The 19,984-nt window shown below is 32.3% G+C and overlaps 1 protein-coding gene across 1 annotated transcript; it reads left to right on the top strand.

Moving 5' to 3' along the window:
- The first annotated feature begins 778 nt into the window (after positions 1-778).
- On the top strand, positions 779-17,943 carry LOC128241155 (uncharacterized). Its single transcript, XM_052958124.1, has 7 exons — positions 779-1,014; positions 7,714-8,769; positions 9,095-9,157; positions 10,270-10,332; positions 11,911-11,973; positions 17,463-17,514; positions 17,894-17,943. Exons 2-7 carry the CDS (start codon positions 7,858-7,860, stop codon positions 17,941-17,943), a joined length of 1,203 nt encoding a protein of 400 aa, XP_052814084.1. The 5' UTR covers positions 779-1,014; positions 7,714-7,857.
- Positions 17,944-19,984: the final 2,041 nt, after the last annotated feature.

Below are 19,984 nucleotides of genomic sequence, written 5' to 3'. Positions count from 1 at the left end.
GGTTTTGTATCCTTGCCAGGTACAGGATTCTATCCAATGTTGTTGAATTGTCCTTCATTGGACACTTGTGATCAATTACTTCAAATTTAATGATGCTTGTGTTTCGACCACCCGAAAGACCAAACGTGAAAGCGAGAATGTACAAAAATATTTATTAACATAATATGTGTTTTTACAAAGTTTTTATTTCCTTTTTTCAGAACAAGTGCTAATTATAGTCAAACGTTGCAAACTGGATAAGATGCGGGACCATTGACTTCAAGGTTAGTGTGTAACATCTACATTTGCCGTCCATAGCACTGTGTTCCGACAGTTAAATGAGTTATGTTACCAAAAATCAAATCGTAATTCAGCTATTCCTGCTAGTTTGAAGCTCGATTGCCTGAATTTCAACCTTCAATGTTTTGGTTCATTGTCCTCAAGAACAGCATTGTAGTTGTATTCGCCAGTTACATATTAATTAATATTCGATTCTACTTTCTTTCATCGGAGGCATGTGCTATTTCTTGTTTCATTTTGTTTCTATTCAGACGTGTTCTCACAAAGCGAAATTGTGCTTAGAAGTATCAAAACAGAAATCCTTCAATATAAACAAATACTTCATCTTTAGTTCATGCTTTCTATGATCTATATCTTTAAAACATACATTGAACACACTAACATTACAAATGCAGTTTACTATTCAAAGCTTTTGTAAAACATCTAAAAGCATTCCTTTAAAGTTAAGTAGACACTGATTATTTTCTCTTACCCAAACTGTTGACTGCTCCCTTTGCAATTGACCTCAGTTGTTTATATTGATATGCGTGCATGTCTTTAACCGTAATAATGGTTGTAAATAGGTTTTAAAAAGATAATATTTTAGAGTGTGCGCAATGTTTGGATACATGTGTGTTTAAACGATATCAAATAAGTGTTTAAACGTATCATTCTATCAAGAAGATCTGACTTAAACAAGGAAGTAATTTACTTCTGAATATAATGCAGGTTGTTTTAGTGATATTATTGGTTTCGGTGAGTAATTTTTAAATTGCTTTTTTTTTTTTTTAAGTAATTATTTTTTCGATAGGTTAAAAAAGGATACTATGTTTGGGTGTGGTCAGTATTTAGATAGGTGTGTTCTAAAGGATGAAATATAAGTAGTTTAAGCCTTCAAAACAGAAATTAGATTATTCCACAAGGAAGTGAATTGCTTCTGAATATAATTCAGGTTGGTTCGTTAATGCCATTATAAGCTCGTTTGTTTAGAAAGTTAAATGTTAAATAAAGAATAACAATAAAAAGAGACCTTTTTGATGTGGATTTTCCGAAAATACGTCTACTTTCGATTTCCGGTTTTTATTATTAGTTATTTGCTGTAAATGAATTCTACTTTCGATATATCATTAACTGTGTTTTCGCAAAAACAAATTCGTCAAAAACTCATCAACATTGTGTTACTAAAACAAACATATAATACGACCTATTACTAGCAAACCTAACTTTAAAACAATGAAAATATTACGAAAACTCCTTTAAATCAATATTTACATCAAGATAGACTCGAAGCAGACAACACTTCTGTTAACGTATGAACACTGATTACCTCCCTTTGCGGGTAGCTGTCCGATCCATAAAGTGCATAACCGTCGTTCATTCTGTGTGAAATTAAAAAATAAACTCATTATTATTTAACCTTGTCGTACTTGCAAGTTGATAAATTTGTTAAAAGTATAATGTGTCCGAAATTCATGAAATGCTGCCTATAGTTTAGGGAGTAAGCAAATTGTTGTACGTACATGACTGTTAAACCGTACTTTCGATACTGTAACCACCATTGTACGAAGAGTAAATATGAAACATTTCTTATTTCGACCAAGATTAAAAACATACAAGAGCAAATCATATATTGGGGATTTAATTCGAGATACAAGATAGTATCCTCTGCTGTTGAGTTGTCCGCTGCTTTTGGGTCGCCCTTCATCGGACAATTGGGATCATTTACTCCATGTCCATTGGTGTTGTAACCCGTTGTTTGTCCATACAAAAAACGTTAAAGCGAAAATCAAGCGAGAATAAATATAAATCATATGATGTTCATGATGTTTTTATTTTTAATTTGATTTTATAACAATTGCAAATAATTGTTAAACGTTGCAAACAAATTATACGAACTATTGACTTCTAAGTAAATGTGTAACATCTACATTTGCCGCCAATAGCACTTTGTCCCGACAGTTTTATGAGTTTTGTTACTAAATATGAAATCGCGATTTAAGTATTCTGGCTATTTTAAATGGAGCTCGATGTCCCGGGTTTCATCTTCTGATGTTTGAAGTTAATATCAAAACCTCATAATAATAACCGACGGACTCATATTCATCAATATTTGTTTCCACTTCGTTGCATTTGAACCATTGCTATTTCTTGTACCGTTCTGTTTTTTTTCAAACGTGTTCTCACAAAGCGAGTTTGTGCTTAGAAAAGTATCAACACACGAATCCTTCAATTAAACATATAATACAAATTTCCGTTTATGCATTTCACGATCTATTTCGAAAACGTACAATCTTTATAAGACTTAAATAAATAAATTGTCCCTACTACCACAACATAGATATTCCTTTAATTAAAGCTGTTTTTTATCGCAAGTGGTAAATATTATTTCTTAAAATATTCCTTAAGTGACATGTAGACGGTGAATATCGTCCTTTAACAAAACTGTTGACTGCTCCCATAGTAAGTAACGTAGGTTGTTTACATTGATATGTATGTGTGTGTTTATCCCAAATGATTAATTTAATTAGCTGTTTTAAAAGAGGACGATTGTGAGTGTGTTCAATATTTGGATAAATGTGTTTTTAAATGATGACAAATAAGTGTTTTAAGCGAAAAAGAACAATAAAGGCGATTTAACTTAAACAAGGAAGTAATTTGCTTTTGAATACAATGCAGGTTGGTTTTCTGTTTTCAAGTTTACGATTTGAAGTTTAAGCTATTCATTTCATGATTACAATTTGTAAGCGTATTCGATTTATACTTCAAGTTATATTCACTAAATTGGATGGTTTAAGTTAACTACAGTGCTTACGCTGTGAATTTAGTAAAAGCTAAGTTACATTAAATTAGATCGAGGCATCAGTGTTAGTTTGGACTTACTATTATTGTTATGTTGAAGTGCTTTCTCTTGTCTTAGACTTTAATTCTATCCAATATGTTTAAAATGTTTATTTCGGAGCGTGTTCAATATTTGGATAAATGCGTTTTCAAATGATGACAAACAATTGTTTTAATTGTAACAAATCTACAGAGGCGATTTTGTTTAAAAAAAGAAGTTATTTGCTTTATTTATAGAATAAGAGTGAAAATATCACATTCAAGAACTACTTTGAAAGCAAATGTATTAATGTTCCTTTAACCCAAATGAAAACGGCACTTTTGAACCTGTAAATTATGACAAATAATATTTGATCGTAAAAATGTTTCAATATGTTTCTATAAATAAACAAAGCTGATCGCTAATTAGGGAAATGACAAACCTAATTTTTAAACATTTTTGCTTCAAAACGTTTCATTCGTACAATACATAAGACGAACACAATTGTTAGAACATTACATCAATGTTATTCAGAAAAATAATCAAAAGTGGTGGATGGAATTCATTTCCAGGTTACAAAAATGCAATTATCTTTTATTTAAATAGTGCAATCAAAACCAAGCTCCAAGACATTGTTGATTAGGCAGTTCCGATAAATTTGAATCATAAACATATTATTTTTGTAGGAAGACATTTCCGTGAAAACATAAATGCCTTTTGATTGGAAATCTGATAAAATATTATTTCGTTAAATATGCTTAACTCCTAATTACAGCTTTTTATGTTACAACGGATATATGAATCATACGTGTTAAATATTGAACCTTAAAACTAAATAGAAATTAATATATCCTGCGTTTAAAGTTATTGTCGTTCAATCGACTTTCGTATCGCTGCCGGCCTCTTGAATTGTTAGTAAACCCGTTAGGTTTTTTATCAGTATCAATTTGATTTGAGCTTGCACTAAAGGACAATATCTAAGTGTGTATTACATTCACTCAGACAGAACGGTATACTGTCACACAAGTAATTTTTACGACCAGCTGATCTCTTGAGATTTTGACATAAAATATGACACGAATGTTTCCAACAGAAATCAATTTACTAAATTAGAAATGTCAATGTCAATAGAAATTTTGCTGTTAATATGTATAAAGTAATATAATTTAAGGGAAAAAAATTATCATGCATAACGGGCAATCTTGACGCCATTTAATAACTTACGCTGTTATACATATTGCTGTGATCAAATGGTTGTGCGATATATTTTATATTGTACAATGCTGTCAAATCGCCATCGTAAAATCTGCACCCGACTTAATGCCATGTACTCAAGTGTTAACCTAGGTCAAATGCCTTTCAAATTACTAGAGTTTTATCTTTGATTGATAACCGGTTACCAGTAAGCTGGAGCGTAGAGGATTTCTTTTATTTATGGGGCGATTATTTTTTACATTGTAGACATTGATCACAATTGTTTGAATTGTATAAAATATCTTCTTTTTTTAATCTCCTTAGTTTAAAGTTGTTTGATATGTTCTAAAACCTCAGTTATATGAAACTGTTTTGAATCACTTTATAAAGCCTCAGTTTTATAAAACATTTGGAAAATTTCTACAAACATCTCTTTCGTAACGTTCTAAAGCCTCAGCCATATGCAACGTTCACGCTTACGTTTGAAAGCTTCACTTAGATGACAATATCATGTAAACGTTTCTTAAGTCTCAGTTCTACGAGTTTTCATCCGTGACTTACTCTCTTGCTTTACATTTTAATTACATGTAATTATACATGGTATTCGTTATACAGAGTATTCATTATATATGGTATTCGTTATACAGAGTATTCATTATACATGGTATTCGTTATACAGAGTATTCATTATACATGGTATTCGTTATACAGAGTATTCATTATACATGGTATTCGTTATACAGAGTCTTCATTATACATGGTATTCGTTATACAGAGTCTTCATTATACATGGTATTCGTTATACAGAGTCTTCATTATACATGGTATTCGTTATAGAGAGTCTTCATTATACATGTTCTTCTTCATACATGATCTTCTTTAAAAAGGGTCTTTGTCATTTAGTTGCCTACTGGCTTTTCCCCCTAAAGATTGTGCAATACGATTACATACCATTAGATCTTCCCTTTTATAAAGCAATTTACTATCGATCGAGGTTAAAATCATTTTTTAAAGCGTTGCTTTAATATCAAGTAGACACTGATTATTAACTCTTACAAAACTCTTGACTGGTCCCTTCGTAATCTACGACAGGTGTTTATATTAATTAAGCTTGCTTGTGTGTAACCGTTGTGATTATTGTAAATAATGGTTTAAAGAGAGGTCATTTGGGAGCGTGTTTAAAATTTAGATAAATGTGTTTTTAAATGGTCAAGTGCTTTAAGCGATACAGAACAATAAAGAAGAGCTGACTGAAACAATAATATAAATTGCTTCTGTATACAATGCAGATTAATCTACACTATTCGTTTCATGAATTCAAATTTTGAATGTTTTAGATTCATACTTTCAAACATATTTTACTTAGCTTTGCTGTCAAAATATATTTGAATTCACGTGGGATGTTAGTAAAGGTATTGTTACTTAAGATAAGATTGACGCGTAACTTTTGGCATTGACTTAGCCTAAGTGTTATTTTGATGTGCTTTCATTTGACTTTCCGATTTAATTATTATCAATATGTTTAAAACAGATACACATTTGGACAGTGTTCAATACTTGGATTATTGTGTTTTGAATGGTGATAATAGGTTTTAAGCGTACCAAACCTAAAATCGAGATCTAATTTAAAGAAGGAAGTTATTTGTTTTGCTAAATAAAATGCTGGTTTGTTTCCCGTTCTTTAGTGAGTATATAATGTGAAATTAAGATTTTGAAGTCAATCCTTTAATTAAATTCATTAATTTACACAATATACTACATTTCACTAAGCTGTGACGACTGAAATGACTTGTGCTTATTTCTGAATTTTAATAAAAGTATTGCCGAAAAAAGTCCGACGCAAAAGGCTTAACTGTCGATAATTAGTTCTTACTATAAACCTAAGTACACTGAAATTGAAAATGAATAGGTCGTTTCGTATTACCATCTACTCGATTAAAAGGGCATGATATATTGCCAGCTAGTTAATTTTGTTTACACATGACGTAATAGATATATATGACCTGTTTGCCAGTGCATTGAGCAATATCGATGATTGTCAGCACAGTACAATACGTTCAGCTTAAAGCTGCACTCTCAAAGATATACCATTATTACAACTTTTTATAGTTTGTCTTAGAAGAGCAATTGTTTTGCGTAAATATATTTAAACCAATGATAAAAGATTACTGACAAAAGATCAGATCGCAGGTTTTCATATTTCCGATCGAAAATTAATGTGTTATGGCTTAAACCATTACTAAAGGTTTAACAAAAATGCATAAAACATCAATTTTTATATCAAGTTAAATATAAAAGTCTGCGATCTTATTTTTTGTCAGCAGTCTTATACAAAAAATAAAAAAGTTGTAAAAACGTTCAATATGTGATAGTGCAACTTTAAATAATAAGTTAGGTCATAGTTAAATAATCTGAACAGTGTTTCTCAGATGTAAGTCTAGATGTTAATGATTTTAATTCTATTGTGTATGATATTTTTTATGATTGATATTCAATAAGTGCTCCTTAAAATGCATTCTAATCAATCTGTTTTCTTTATCGTGGTATAGGCTAATGGGTCACTCATTCATTTGATAGTAAACATTCATTTAATTTCTGAATTAACCAAAATGTTCTGTAAAAATGAATACAAAAAAACAATGCGAAAAGCTTTTACCTCGTGATGACATTAATCAACATCTTATGTACACAAATAATGCAACTAACCGTAAGTTCCCCTCACGTTTTATTATTTAAAACTTAACCTGAATTAACGTATATTGATAAAGCCGCGAGGTTTTTAAAAAACGAATTGTTCTCTCCTAAAACCTCAACATTTCAAACAAACATTCCAAATTAAATATGTATGAAATCATCAGCTTAATTTGATGCCTAATTTATATAATTCTTTGATTCAGACGTCCAAATGGGACAATGTTAGTATCCCCATTACGAATGTCCATCTTTGACAGTCATTTGATCAAAAACACGTATTTACTTAAAACATATAAGGGAAGGTATATTTTTATTGCTGCTTCTTTAAGTCTTAAGTATCCTTTTTTCTGTCCATTGACCTCATCTGTAACAATCAGCTTGCTGTTCATAGGATGCTTTAAGTGTTGATGCGATATCTATTAAGGACATTTTAGAGTGCAAAACACTGTATTTCTTTATTCAAAGCATAACTGATTCTCTTAAATCATGCATTGAGAAAATATATGACGCATTCAAATATGAAAGAATATGTCGTTACACAGCCCACGATTTAAATATTTTAACTCATGCATGTGCATTAAGCCTTTATGATTTGTGATTTATACGCATATAGGTACGGGGTAAGGTTTTTAATAACGTTTTTAAACATATGTCATTAACCACACTTCTGATCGTCAGCTTTATAATACACTCGTTATTAAAGTACTGTTATCGTTTTATCTTGTTTAACATAATATTCATATTTTCAGTGACAGATGTTCTCATATGAATATATTGTGACAACAACAAAATCATAAATTTACACAAAAACATCACTAATATCGCTCTTGCGCATTAAAGGACGTTCTAGTATTGTTCACTATATCTTCACCATAGCTGCATTAACAGATAACATGGCATCAAAGCAGAATCAGTGTGAAATGTGCTTTAAGGAAAACGCAGTTGGACATTGCGAAACCTGCGGAGATGTTGGAGAATATTGTGTAGATATTCACAAAAAAGGAAAGTTGTTTCAAACTCACACTGTTGTTTTGTTTGAGGCTGTAAAATTGCATGAGGATGGTGGAGTTAAACCAAAAATCTTTATGCAAGACATCACAGAAGAAAGATGTAAGCAGCATCCGACAGAGAGAGCTATTTTTTTTTGTAATGTGCATGAGTCCATGATATGTGGCCGATGCCTTCATTCGGAACATATTCCTTGTGTAAAAGAAGTTGTTGACTTGTTGAAGGAAGGAATTACCATAGACTGCGAGAAAGTCAACACAATGAAGTCATTGTTGATGGAGGTAAAAGATGAAATTCTTCTTTTGAAAAATGAGGCAGAACAAAGCAAGGACAACTACAAGGAAACTGCAGATAAATGTGTGCAAGATTGTATGGAGTTAGGTAATACAATTAAACGACGGGTAGATGAACTAACAAGTGGCATTAGAGACGGGATAATAGACAAACATAACGAAAACTTGACCATTTATTCCCATATTACTAAACTGTGTGATGAGAAAACCAAGTGGTGTGACGATGAGGAAAGTAAAATTGATAATTTTGTTGACAATAATTTGGCTGGGCATTTGTACCTAATGAGCAGACATTTTGAGAAAGAAGCTTCGGATGCCAGATCCCACCTGAAAGAAATGAAACACAAACATACTTTGAAAGGTTTCGATTTCAAAGAAAACAATGTTATTCTTAAATGCCTGTTTGAGGATTTGGATGAAGTTTGTGAACAACAAGACGAAGTTACTGGGAGCGACGATGGAAATGCCAACAATGTTTTCGTATCTACCCCGAAAGTAAACAAGGTATGTCGTATGATGTCGGTTGCTATTAAATCTTTACCAGCCACATGTCGCATTTTATCTCTGTTGCATGGTAAGATCAACGAATTTTTTGAGCGTTACATCACGAAATTGTCTTATTATTGAAACATGTAGTGTTCTATGAACTCATTCATAAAATCTAAATTATCATTTATTTTGGCCGTGAAAACATACCATATTGCATCGTACTTATACGTATAAGAATATTCTGATTTCACTAAATTTGACCGATAGTAAAATCATTTTTCAAACGTGTAATTTCTTTAAAAAAACTTTTAATGTTAAAGGTTTTCATGTCTGATTTCAGACCCGGCGAGAGCTCACTGTAGTCTTGAATCAGGCCAAAGACGAATTAGATAACTCAGAAAAGGTCTGTACAAATCTGATCGTGTTAAGCATTGTCTTAAAATACGATACAATATAACGTAGCAACTATGATCAAGTATCATCGGGGCCGTTTTGTCTTCGCAAGAATATTTTAACAGCCACAGAATAACACGTTGTGGTTAAGTATCACACCAATATTATCGTCAAACAAATGTTGGGGTAAGAATAACACTGTTTTGTTTCTTCTCGTAAGCAATTGAAGCCGATCAACAAAAAAATAATTCCATCGCATTACTACGTAAACCTTTTGAAATGGACTTTATGGTTTCAACTGAATCAAAAACTAGTGATAGTACCTTTTTGAAAGATATCTATATGAATACATTTAATTGAATTGTAGAAAATGTCTTAGTTAATGTTTCGCCCTTTGTCCAATATACCTCATTGTCCTACTATTGAATGGAAGCTACACTGAAAATAGCTAAATGTTTGACAGAGGCCCCGTGTAAAGGCACAATGCTTTGGCAAGCCATGTACTAAACGGCAGATACATAATGTACAAACAACACTGCATCAAACTATATTTACAGTTTGTACAGTAAGGTTTTACTTTAAGGAAATGGGCTATGAGATCTGTATCGTTGAGTTCTTGTATTTCTGTATGTAATGCATTGTATGAGTTAAAACGATGTGCGGCGTCATCAAGTTGATGTCGGCTCCGATAAGGTTTGTATTGCTTTAATATTTCAATTGTCTACCCATCTTTTGAGTTTATGTTGATAAATAGTTTATGTTTGTGTTTAATATTTCGTTTTTTCCAAAGTATTAACTCGCTAGTATGGCCTGAGTAAAACGTTTAAAATTAAACATTACTTTAGCTGTTCTAGGGATACTTTCAAAACAAGAATTAAAGCCCTTTATACATCCTAATTAAACTTTTATTATTTCTTTAAAATTGTAATACAATTTCAAGACATAACGTATATTCTTGTCTTGTCCATTCTATCATGACGTCAAGTAGATAGGGTACAATATTTAAATTGATTTCTTACTTTGTAGTGAAATGTTCACTGTTGTTTATGTTACTGATAAAACGCCATATTTATAATAATTGTATATATAACTAATAATATTATGCCGTTTTGCCGCTTTCAGACAAGAAAGCAGTTTGAGCAAGAGTTACTGAAAGCGAAACAGGACATAGATAAATCTGAAAACGTAAGTTTTCTTAAAAAGTTATTTAACAAGAAGGTGAATAAATGTATGACACTTAAGAAGTCTGAGTAAAACGGGCATACTAAATTCATACCATGCTATTCAAATGCCAAGAAGAAAATGTACAAAATAATATGTTCACTTCTTATTTTGCAGTGAAATTTTCACTGTTGTCAATTTACTGATAAAACGTCATATTTCATCGAAAAGTACGAATGAAACTCCAATATTAAGGTACGGCAACTATTCAATCTGACAACAGACATAAGGGAATTTATTATTTGACGCTTTTTAGTGACCTGTTTCACGTCGAGCTCGGTTTGTAAGCACGTATCCGGCAAAACAGCAGGTCGAGTCGAATACGTGTTAACTCCTCGAAGGAGATGTGTAACCGGTCACTAGTAATGCGCGTCAAATTATAATTTTCTATTTTATGTATACCTTACTATGATTTCCTTTCTATTTTTCAAAAAAAGAAAGCCAGAGTAGTGCACCTCTTATATTAGTAAACCCTTACGATAAAACAACTGTTAGGATGCATACTATATTTAGTCATTGTATATAACAGTCGATAGCCGCATTGCATTTCATTTCTGTTCTGATAGTGCAATTTAAATTGCTAACGTTATAATATCCTTCCGTTTTGCCGCATCCGACAAGGAAGCTGTTCGAACGAGATTTACTGAAAGCGAAACAGGACATAGAGAAATATGAAAAGATAAGTTTTCAATATAAGCTATTTGAAAATAGGTGAACAGAGATATAGAGAAATATGAAAAGATAAGTTTTCAATATAAGCTATTTGAAAATAGGTGAACAGAGATATGATACCGTGTAAAATTGTGCTTGCTTATTTGAAGGCGATACCTTAATATGTTTCAGAAGACAGCATGTTAACTGAGTATTAATGGCTGCATACTTCATAAATTGATAAACATTTATCTTACGTTTATGTGTGTGGTATATTCGACTGTGGCCTTTTAATCGAATATCTTAACGATTTGTTAATAAAGTCGAAACAAAAGTGACGCCTTATCATTATAAACTACTTAATCCCACATCATAATCATCTTAAAACAGTTAATGTATGCATATACGGTCGATCTGTGGTGTTTAACACGTTTTGTGTCTCTGGCTTAAACTGTGTTGGTCCATAGCCTGTATTGGTCCATAGTATTTTAACGCAGTATTTGTTAGCGTTGTTTTTCCTGTATTATACAACCTAACATACAAAACACAATCATGCTCTAACCTTGAAAAGCGGAAAACTTTTTTTATAAAGGCCATCGTTTAGTCCCTTCTGATTACCAGAAATAAAACAGTTGTCAATTATGATTGACGGGGAAATAAGTTGCCATACATGATTAACATGAAAACCGTATTGACAAATATGAATTCAAGCGGTAATCGGCAGGACATAAGAATACTTACACAGAGAGAAATGAAAATTTGATGATTTTAGGCGGTCAGATTTATTATCGTCTTTTTTTGTTGTGAAACTGGCCATAGTATTATGCTTTAATGATTTTTAATAGAAATAGTCACCATTATGCATACTGATATGTAATGTTACTATTCCAGACACTGAAGGAACTACGTGATGAGCTGAAACGAGTGAATCAAGAACTATATCATTCAGAAAAGGTAAAACCTCTTACAACCATTTGCTTCGGATAATTTCGCAAGGATTTAAAGAGAAAGCGAGAATAGTGAACTTTTAGCATTTGTAAACCCTCACTATAAAACAAATGTTTAAAAGTTCTTTATATGTAGTTATTATATATAAAATTCGTTAAACGCGTTGTGATATCTTTTTGGTCCTATAATCCAACTAAAACCTTATACGTACTTTCTTGCCGTTCTGCCGCTTTCAGACAAGGAAGGGATTCGGATAAGATTTATTGATAGCGAAAGCGGGCATAGAGAAATCAGAAAAGGTCACTAATCCATATACGTTTTTGTACAAGTAATTGCATAAAAATGACATTATAGAAACATGAGGAGAACGGGCAAAATAAATTAAATCCATGCTATTCAAATGTAAATTCAAAAACGAACAGAACAGACTAATAAACATGACTTATAAGAGTCAGAGGTAATAGAACAATCCGACACTTTTTTAAACAAGGAACGAGCTATGTGATGAGATGATAAAAGTAAACCATGACCTTGACGAATTAAAAGATGGTGAGACATTTACAAAGAGTTTTTATGAAACAAAGCGTGTATGTAGACAGAGGTAGACCTTGTTGAAAACTCTTATATTTGTCCTGGCAAGAGCAACTCTTTGTATATGTGTGATCATTGACATAATCAATCGCGTAAACGCAAATGATGTTTCGTATTTCATTATTATTAGTTACTTGCCATTAGCTAAAATACGTTTAAGAAGACCATCATAATTCGGAAAAGGTGAGATGACCTTTGATAAACATTTTTACTTAGATTTTATCTCATAATTATGGATTTAGTACGGTATAAACGACATCCGAATTATGGAGCAATTGGAACTATTGCTAAATAGTATGTTTATCGACATTGTCATTTATCGAGAAATTGTTTTTTCGTCATATTTTGAAAAAGCTGTATATGATATGTTTCAAATTATGCGCGATAAAGTGCAACCCATTGTGAAACTTGTAAAACGCATGCTGATCCGTTTAGCACATATACAATATGTATGTTTACCAATACATTTTTAGATTTCATTGTGAAAATATATATAAGGAAGAAGGCCATGTCTGCACGTTTGTACCATAACATACTTCGAAAGGCATATATTTAAAGCTTTTCTAATTACCTTGACACAATGGCATGATATCTAGCTCTCTTGCTATTTCAACTCAGAAGAAGAGTGTTACGGATCCAGAGAGATGGTTGTTTTTAAACTAAATCAATGCACAAACGCAGTTTTATGCTTTACATCCATCGCTGCAATTATGGAAAACACGAGTATACAAGACATATAGGATCTGACACTCGTTGTCATTAAATTCAAGAATTTTATTAAACGAGTTCATGAAATTTGTTTTAAGTGAGCTTACTAACAACTTTCATGGACGAGTGTAATATAATTCTTGAATTTAATGACAACGAGTGTCAGATCTTTTTAATCACATGCTTAAAACTGTGTTTTATTAACAATTAGGTTCCACTTTCTGAACGGATTGTTTGACAGCCAAAGTACTCAGAGTAGAATGTCAACGATGCGCTATATAAGTAGTTCCAAATTAAAATGACAAAAGTAACTAGAAGTTATCAAGTTTGAAAATCAGATAAAGCGCTTAACAAGTCACAAATATAAAAATGTGTAGTAAAATATCAAACATCATGAATAACGAACGATTTTAACCAAAAAACAACAACAATAAGTACACAATTTGATGACGTCACACTCAGAGTACATGCATTTACGCGGTTTATGTGGCCTACATCGGTCTGTCAAGTTTTACTGTGTGCACGGATTTAAAAGATATTCGCTGTCGCTTCTTACGATGATTTTGCAGCGTTTTCTTGGTGTACATGGTGTTTCACAACATGTTTACTCTGTACTGCATGGATGTTGATGTTGAAAAAGTTTATTTTCACCAGGAATGTTTACAGAGAACATGATGTTCTAGCCGCCATGGGATGTGTAATGCGATGTCTGTGCTGCGAAATTCGTATTTTTGTTTTCGGTAACCGACAGCTGATTAAATTGGCAAGCAAATGGCATTGATTGCATATTGCTTGTGTTGGTCAAGATGGAGATGTTTGAAATGTTCTTGTGGTGTTTGTCACTATTGTGGCTGTATTTGTTGACTGACTGGATATTTCTGTGACTTGTAATCTGCATTATCTGGTTGGCGGAACATTGTTATCAGAAAGTTTTTGTACAAGATGCTTTCTGGCACTATGATTTGTTAGCCATTTCTCTCCCGGAAGTCTTACAGCTTCATTATTACGGTAAGTATTTGATGGCATTTAAACCATTTTGTTTACAAACAATGCGGAGGGATATCTAGGTTGCGTGTGATTAGTCTGGCCTATAGAAATGTCTGATTGGTTATCCAACACATGCGTAAGATAAAAATATTCGTAATGGGTATATTACACGGAAAACAAGGGTAAGCATGTGATAAAAATATGTTCGGCGATTATGTGAATTCAGTCCATACTTTTAAATCGTTAAATACATGGCACAAAACATCACTTCAATATTGATCTTCCCAATTTTAAGGGACTCGACACCATGATCAGTAATCGGCAAATACAATATATCCTCAAACGAACCATATAATTTGTCAAAACGAGCTAGTATGCGGTCGATAATGGCTATGTTTACATGCTTTAAAAAAAGAGAAAGCGATGTCGCTCCAAAGCTGTCTCACATGAGTTTCCCCGTTTTACAAATTGTGCGGAATGGGTTCCAAGTTTAAAAATTGCGCAGTATGTTTTTTTTTCCCAAAGACCTTGTAGGACACGTGAACGTTGCACACACTAACGTGTGAATAAGCGTTTTAGGCAAGTTGCCTTTTTCGGAGGTTATAAAATATTTAGCATGTAAAAGGCACTAGATGAGTGTCGATAAATATACGGAAGCTATTTTATAGGTATTTGGACTTACTGTGAAGACGACTGGTGTAACATCTGGTGTCAAGTTTCTTTAAAGAATTGAACGCTCTTAAGTCCCGAATCGCTCTCTCATGGTGACTGTATTATATCCATGCTGATTATCAACAGTAACATAATCCCTCATCTGTTAGTTATGAAAGTAGATATATCATCACATATCTACTACTTTCATTCAAATACAGAACGGTGCAAACGTCACGAAAATATGTTACAACATTAAATAAATACAGCTGAATGATCTGTTGAGCATTCCAACAATTGCTAACCCATGAACAATGTTAACAAGGCAACGAATGTTAACAATAGTGACCTATGTGTATGTATAAAGACTTGAATAAAATTAAGCATAAACAACTAATCCATGGTCTTTTCTCCATACCGTACGGATCCTTTTGCTGTCCGTATCAAGTGATCTTTGATTATTCAGACGTAGCTTTGGAGCAATTGCGACAAGCAGAAGGCGTGAGTGAACTTTTAAAGTAGGTATCGTCCTTGTGTTAAGGAATTTAGCTGTTTTTGTGTGATGCTATTACCATTGCATGATATCAAATGAAAATTTCAAACAATAAAACCAAATGAATGGATGGGCAAAATGAATTTTGTGTGACATATGGAGTTTGAGTGGGATATTCCCAGAGCAGTTGTACATAATTGGGAGAGTCGACACACTGATTTTGGGTTTTTGTTTGAAGGATTGGTGCTCCGTACCCGATCGGGAACCGAGGTGTACTAGTTTTTTGGTGCAATTGTGTTGAGGTTGGGGTTAAAGCCCCTATTATATATAATTTAATCGAGAACTAAGGCGTGCTTGTAAGCGGGTCGTATGGACAACTGTTGAGAAGTCGTTTTAGCTGGAAGTAACAGAGATCTGTCCAGTGTGTATTCTATTCCTTAGGTGTTTGTTTTAGTCCACAGCAATACATTTTACAATGCGTTTTCTTAAAATATGAACCTCATTTATATAACACATTACTGTACTGTAAAGTAATTCAATGTACATGGGAAGTAGCCTAATACTGTGATATTAAGTACAGCAACTTTTTTTTACTATCAGCATTAAATGGACATGTATTCAGATGCCAATTACACACAATGTCTCTATCAAGATTAATCAGCATAAGATAATTAGTTTTTTTTCTGCTTAATTTTCATTATTTGAACAATGCAATAAAGAACGATTCACCTAGAAATACGGAAATGTGCCAGTTAAGTGTATTGTATGGGCTCGGAATTTTCTTATATACCATAAGACCAAATATATTTATATTATTTAGTTTGTAATAACTTAACACAATACTTTTTACATTATGTATGGCGATTGTTTCTTCATTTGTTAATGACGGAAGGTGCTAAACTAGTTCCTAAAATGAAATAAAAATGAACAGTGTATATTTTCAATTTTAAAAAAATAGATTAACTTCCAATTGTGAATTCTTATAAATTATTTATATCCCACAGATGGTAAACTAGCTCGATAGATTGTTGTCATTATCTTTGTTATTTTGTCTTATATTTATAGAAATTTATTGGGTGCCAGCAATGTGCGTGGAAAAAGGTGTGATAAAATGCGTTGGTTTTTGTATAATTAATGGAGGTTGGGGTTCGAATCCACCAGCGGGACAATGGTCGTGATAATAAAGTTTGTGAAATTATAGGGACGTTTGGAGTTGAAACTCAGAGCGAGAACATAGGTGTGAGATGAAACGCATTAGTTTGTGTAATCGTAGAAACTCAGAGCGAGAACACAGGCGTGAGATGAAATAATTAGTTACTTTTATACTGTAATTATACGAATATCTTTGGTTCCAACCAAGTGCGGGGACAACGTGTGATATTAAACACAGTGTTTCTTGTGTAATTTATGAAAGTAAGGGGTTCTTCTCTAGCGGCGGGACTATAGGCGTGATCTTAAGCGCACTAGTTTGTGATATTATAGTAACATTTGATGTTGAAACTTTGAAACTCCGAGCGAGAACATAGGTATGAGATGAAACGCATTACATTGTGTAATCGTAGGAATGTTAGATGTTTGAACTCCCGAGAGGTTAACAAGGCGTGAAAGTTAGCGCACCGGTGTTAGTAATTGTAAGAAGGTTAGGTGTTCCAACCCCTGAGAGATTAACAAGGCGTGACAGCTAGCTTACCGGTGTAGGTACTTGTAAAAGGGTTAGGTTTTGAACCCACGAGAGTGGTTAAATAGGCTTTATATTAAGCGCACTGGTATTTTTGTATTTGTAAGAATGTTAAGGGTGAACATGTTTGATAACTCGCGTTGGATTGTGTATGTAATAGGTGCACTTGTGTGTGTCTTATTTTAGGGAGGTTTGCATTTCGAATCCAAAGCAGGAACATAGGCGTGGTGTTAAGTTAAGTGCACTGGTCTTGTATAACTGTTGCTCTATTGATAAAGTATATACTCAAATTCGTTTAGTATACCTTTTATATTATATATTGATTAAAATGCGTAGCATATACCATAAATGGACAGTTTAAGTCATCCATATTGTGTCTGCTTTAAGGAACGAGCAGATGTCAAGGCACAGCTTTCACCCCTGCAAGACAATATCAAGTGTAAGTTATCTTGTATTAACTACGTATTGTGCAGGTAACAAAACATTAATGATTTGACAATTCATTTTAAAATAGTCATAGTAAGTGCAAAATAATATTTAAAAAAATGTTATGTATTATTCATTGCATGGATTGGTGTAAATTGTTGCGAGTATTTAGATACTATTAACTGTTGTTAACTGTTGTAAATGTTGTATTCAGTTGTTTTTATGTCATTTATAAAATCAATGTTTTAAGCAAGAAGATTTAAGGTGCATCTACCCGCTCGACACGAATTGTTGAAAGAATTGTGTTGCTACTAACAAAACATTTTCGTACTAGCAAGATGTGCTTAAATCCATTATTGATCTAACATGTTTTATGTCATTTTGTTTTTTAGGGACTCAACCAACTGGAACAGTTGATGTCAAGAAAACCACTGTAGAATAATTTCGGTTTTAATATAATTGATTTGGTTTTTACATTCCCGGATGGCATTCAGACGGTAATCATTTTTATTTTTTTATTACTTATAATCACTTGTTTGAAGCTAACAAGTATTTGCAAAAACAGTTTAATACTGCTAAAATATATAATCTTGTACAAATAAACATTACCTACGTTATATTGAAATACTGCCATAATCAGACTAATTCTCTACGCAAAAAATGATTTTATTTATATATTTTAATAGTCATTCTAAACTAAGGAAAGCGTTATTTTGATAGAAAAACAAGATCGGTGGAAGACTAGCTCTAAGGCAAAATGACGGGCAGTGGGAACAATTCAACTAACACGACAGGAGTTAAATTATAAGAGGCATAGTCCAAGCTTAGTTTTACAAGTTAAAGTTACAAGCTTGTACATATCAGGGCCATGTCATATTTTGTATCAATCCATACTAGCTTTTGTTCTAAAAAACATTTTAACCTACCCTTTTATTTATCTTAATTTCTCATCTCGGACAGTATAAACCTTTTGTTTAAGTATAATAGCTCAAGACATCTTCTTCAAATAATCTACTTAAAATTCCATTCACGATTTGTGAATGTTAAACTTTTTCATGTAAGATGATTTGTTTTAACACTTCAGTAAGTAATATCAATACATCTATACACAGACCGATGTACATAGTATTTCCATTTTTCTTCAATATATTTAATTTTGCAGAACAGTTTAAATTTTAAAAGACAATCACCTTGTACGGAGATAATGATTTGAATTTAAGATTATGTCACGTAACATCATATAATGTATATTACATCCAACAAGTTGAGGAATTGACGAGCTTACTACCATATTTAAACACATTTATCAAGCTCTAGCTACATGCAATACTGAAATATTGTACCCGTAATACTAGATAGTTTATCTTTGAAGACGGGTTCAATAAGCCACATGGCCCGTGAGAAAAACGAAATACACAAATAAACATTTACTAATAACAAAGTAAGTGGAGCATTTTAAGATACGAGCTTTTAGAATTGATATTTTTGCAATACCTTATACAGATTAGGAAGGACATGTTTAAAGACAACGTGAACTTTGAAATGTGAATGTTCACATCATAGACGGAGGTGTCAATACACGTACTCATATATACAGTGTCAACATAGTGCAAATGAACTTTTAACATATTCAATATACACATTTCAAAGACACAAGTATTGACCATTCAATACTTACACAACAATGAATGGCTTTTCCAATACATAAATGTAAATGTTACGAAACATAATTTAACAACAAACTAAGTGATTTTATCTTCGTTAACTTGATCTTAATATGCTTAATGTAATATGTACTTAATTTTATTAGATTAGTACTTTGAGTACTTTCGATGAGTTGTTTGAATTGATACATACACGGATTGGTTATGTTTAGTAATTTATATTGGACCTAAGATTCATCCGATTATTTTACTCCGTCTATAAGTATAATGCATACTAAGTGATATCCAGTCAGAAACTCAATTGAAATTTGCTTTCATTTAGAGTGTGACAACAAACATTTGTATTTGTGCATGACGTCCTTTCCTGTTTTAGCATATACCGAAGGTCCTCAAACATTTGTTCATAAAATCAAACAAATATCACTTTACAGAAAACAAATGATTTATTGTATTAAATTAATCTTTACCATATAAGAACATGATATATAAACGTATGACTTACTGAAATACTGACAATTATGCAAAAGCAATCCTAATGTTTATTTTAAAATACGTGTGTGTGTGTGGTGGGGTATTTATTATTTTGACCATCAGAAATAAAAGCAATGTTAAATCATATAGCTTTAAAACACAACAGACATGGTTATAGGATACGAAAAACAAGGTATAGCATGTGATACATATACTCGACATAAAGGATTGCTACATGACTATATAACTAATAAATAGCTGTACATACCAAGTACATTTTTTATGCATTGTATTAAATAGAAGAAAATTCTAAGCCAGTAACCCCGCTTACTAATTGGAAACGATTTA

This window comes from Mya arenaria, chromosome 7 (genome assembly GCF_026914265.1).
Source record: "Mya arenaria isolate MELC-2E11 chromosome 7, ASM2691426v1".
Lineage (NCBI taxonomy): Eukaryota > Metazoa > Mollusca > Bivalvia > Myida > Myidae > Mya > Mya arenaria.
The sequence above is the reverse complement of the archived record's forward strand: the minus strand, read 5'-3'. Positions and strand labels throughout refer to the sequence as shown.

Excerpts from the sequence above, each read along its gene's own strand:
- LOC128241155 (XM_052958124.1), top strand. The coding sequence starts at position 7,858 with ATGGCATCAAAGCAGAATCAGTGTGAAATGTGCTTTAAGGAAAACGCA. Across the intron at positions 8,770-9,094 it reads CTACCCCGAAAGTAAACAAG|ACCCGGCGAGAGCTCACTGT; the intron begins GTATGTCGTATG and ends GTCTGATTTCAG. Across the intron at positions 11,974-17,462 it reads AACTATATCATTCAGAAAAG|GAACGAGCAGATGTCAAGGC; the intron begins GTAAAACCTCTT and ends GTCTGCTTTAAG.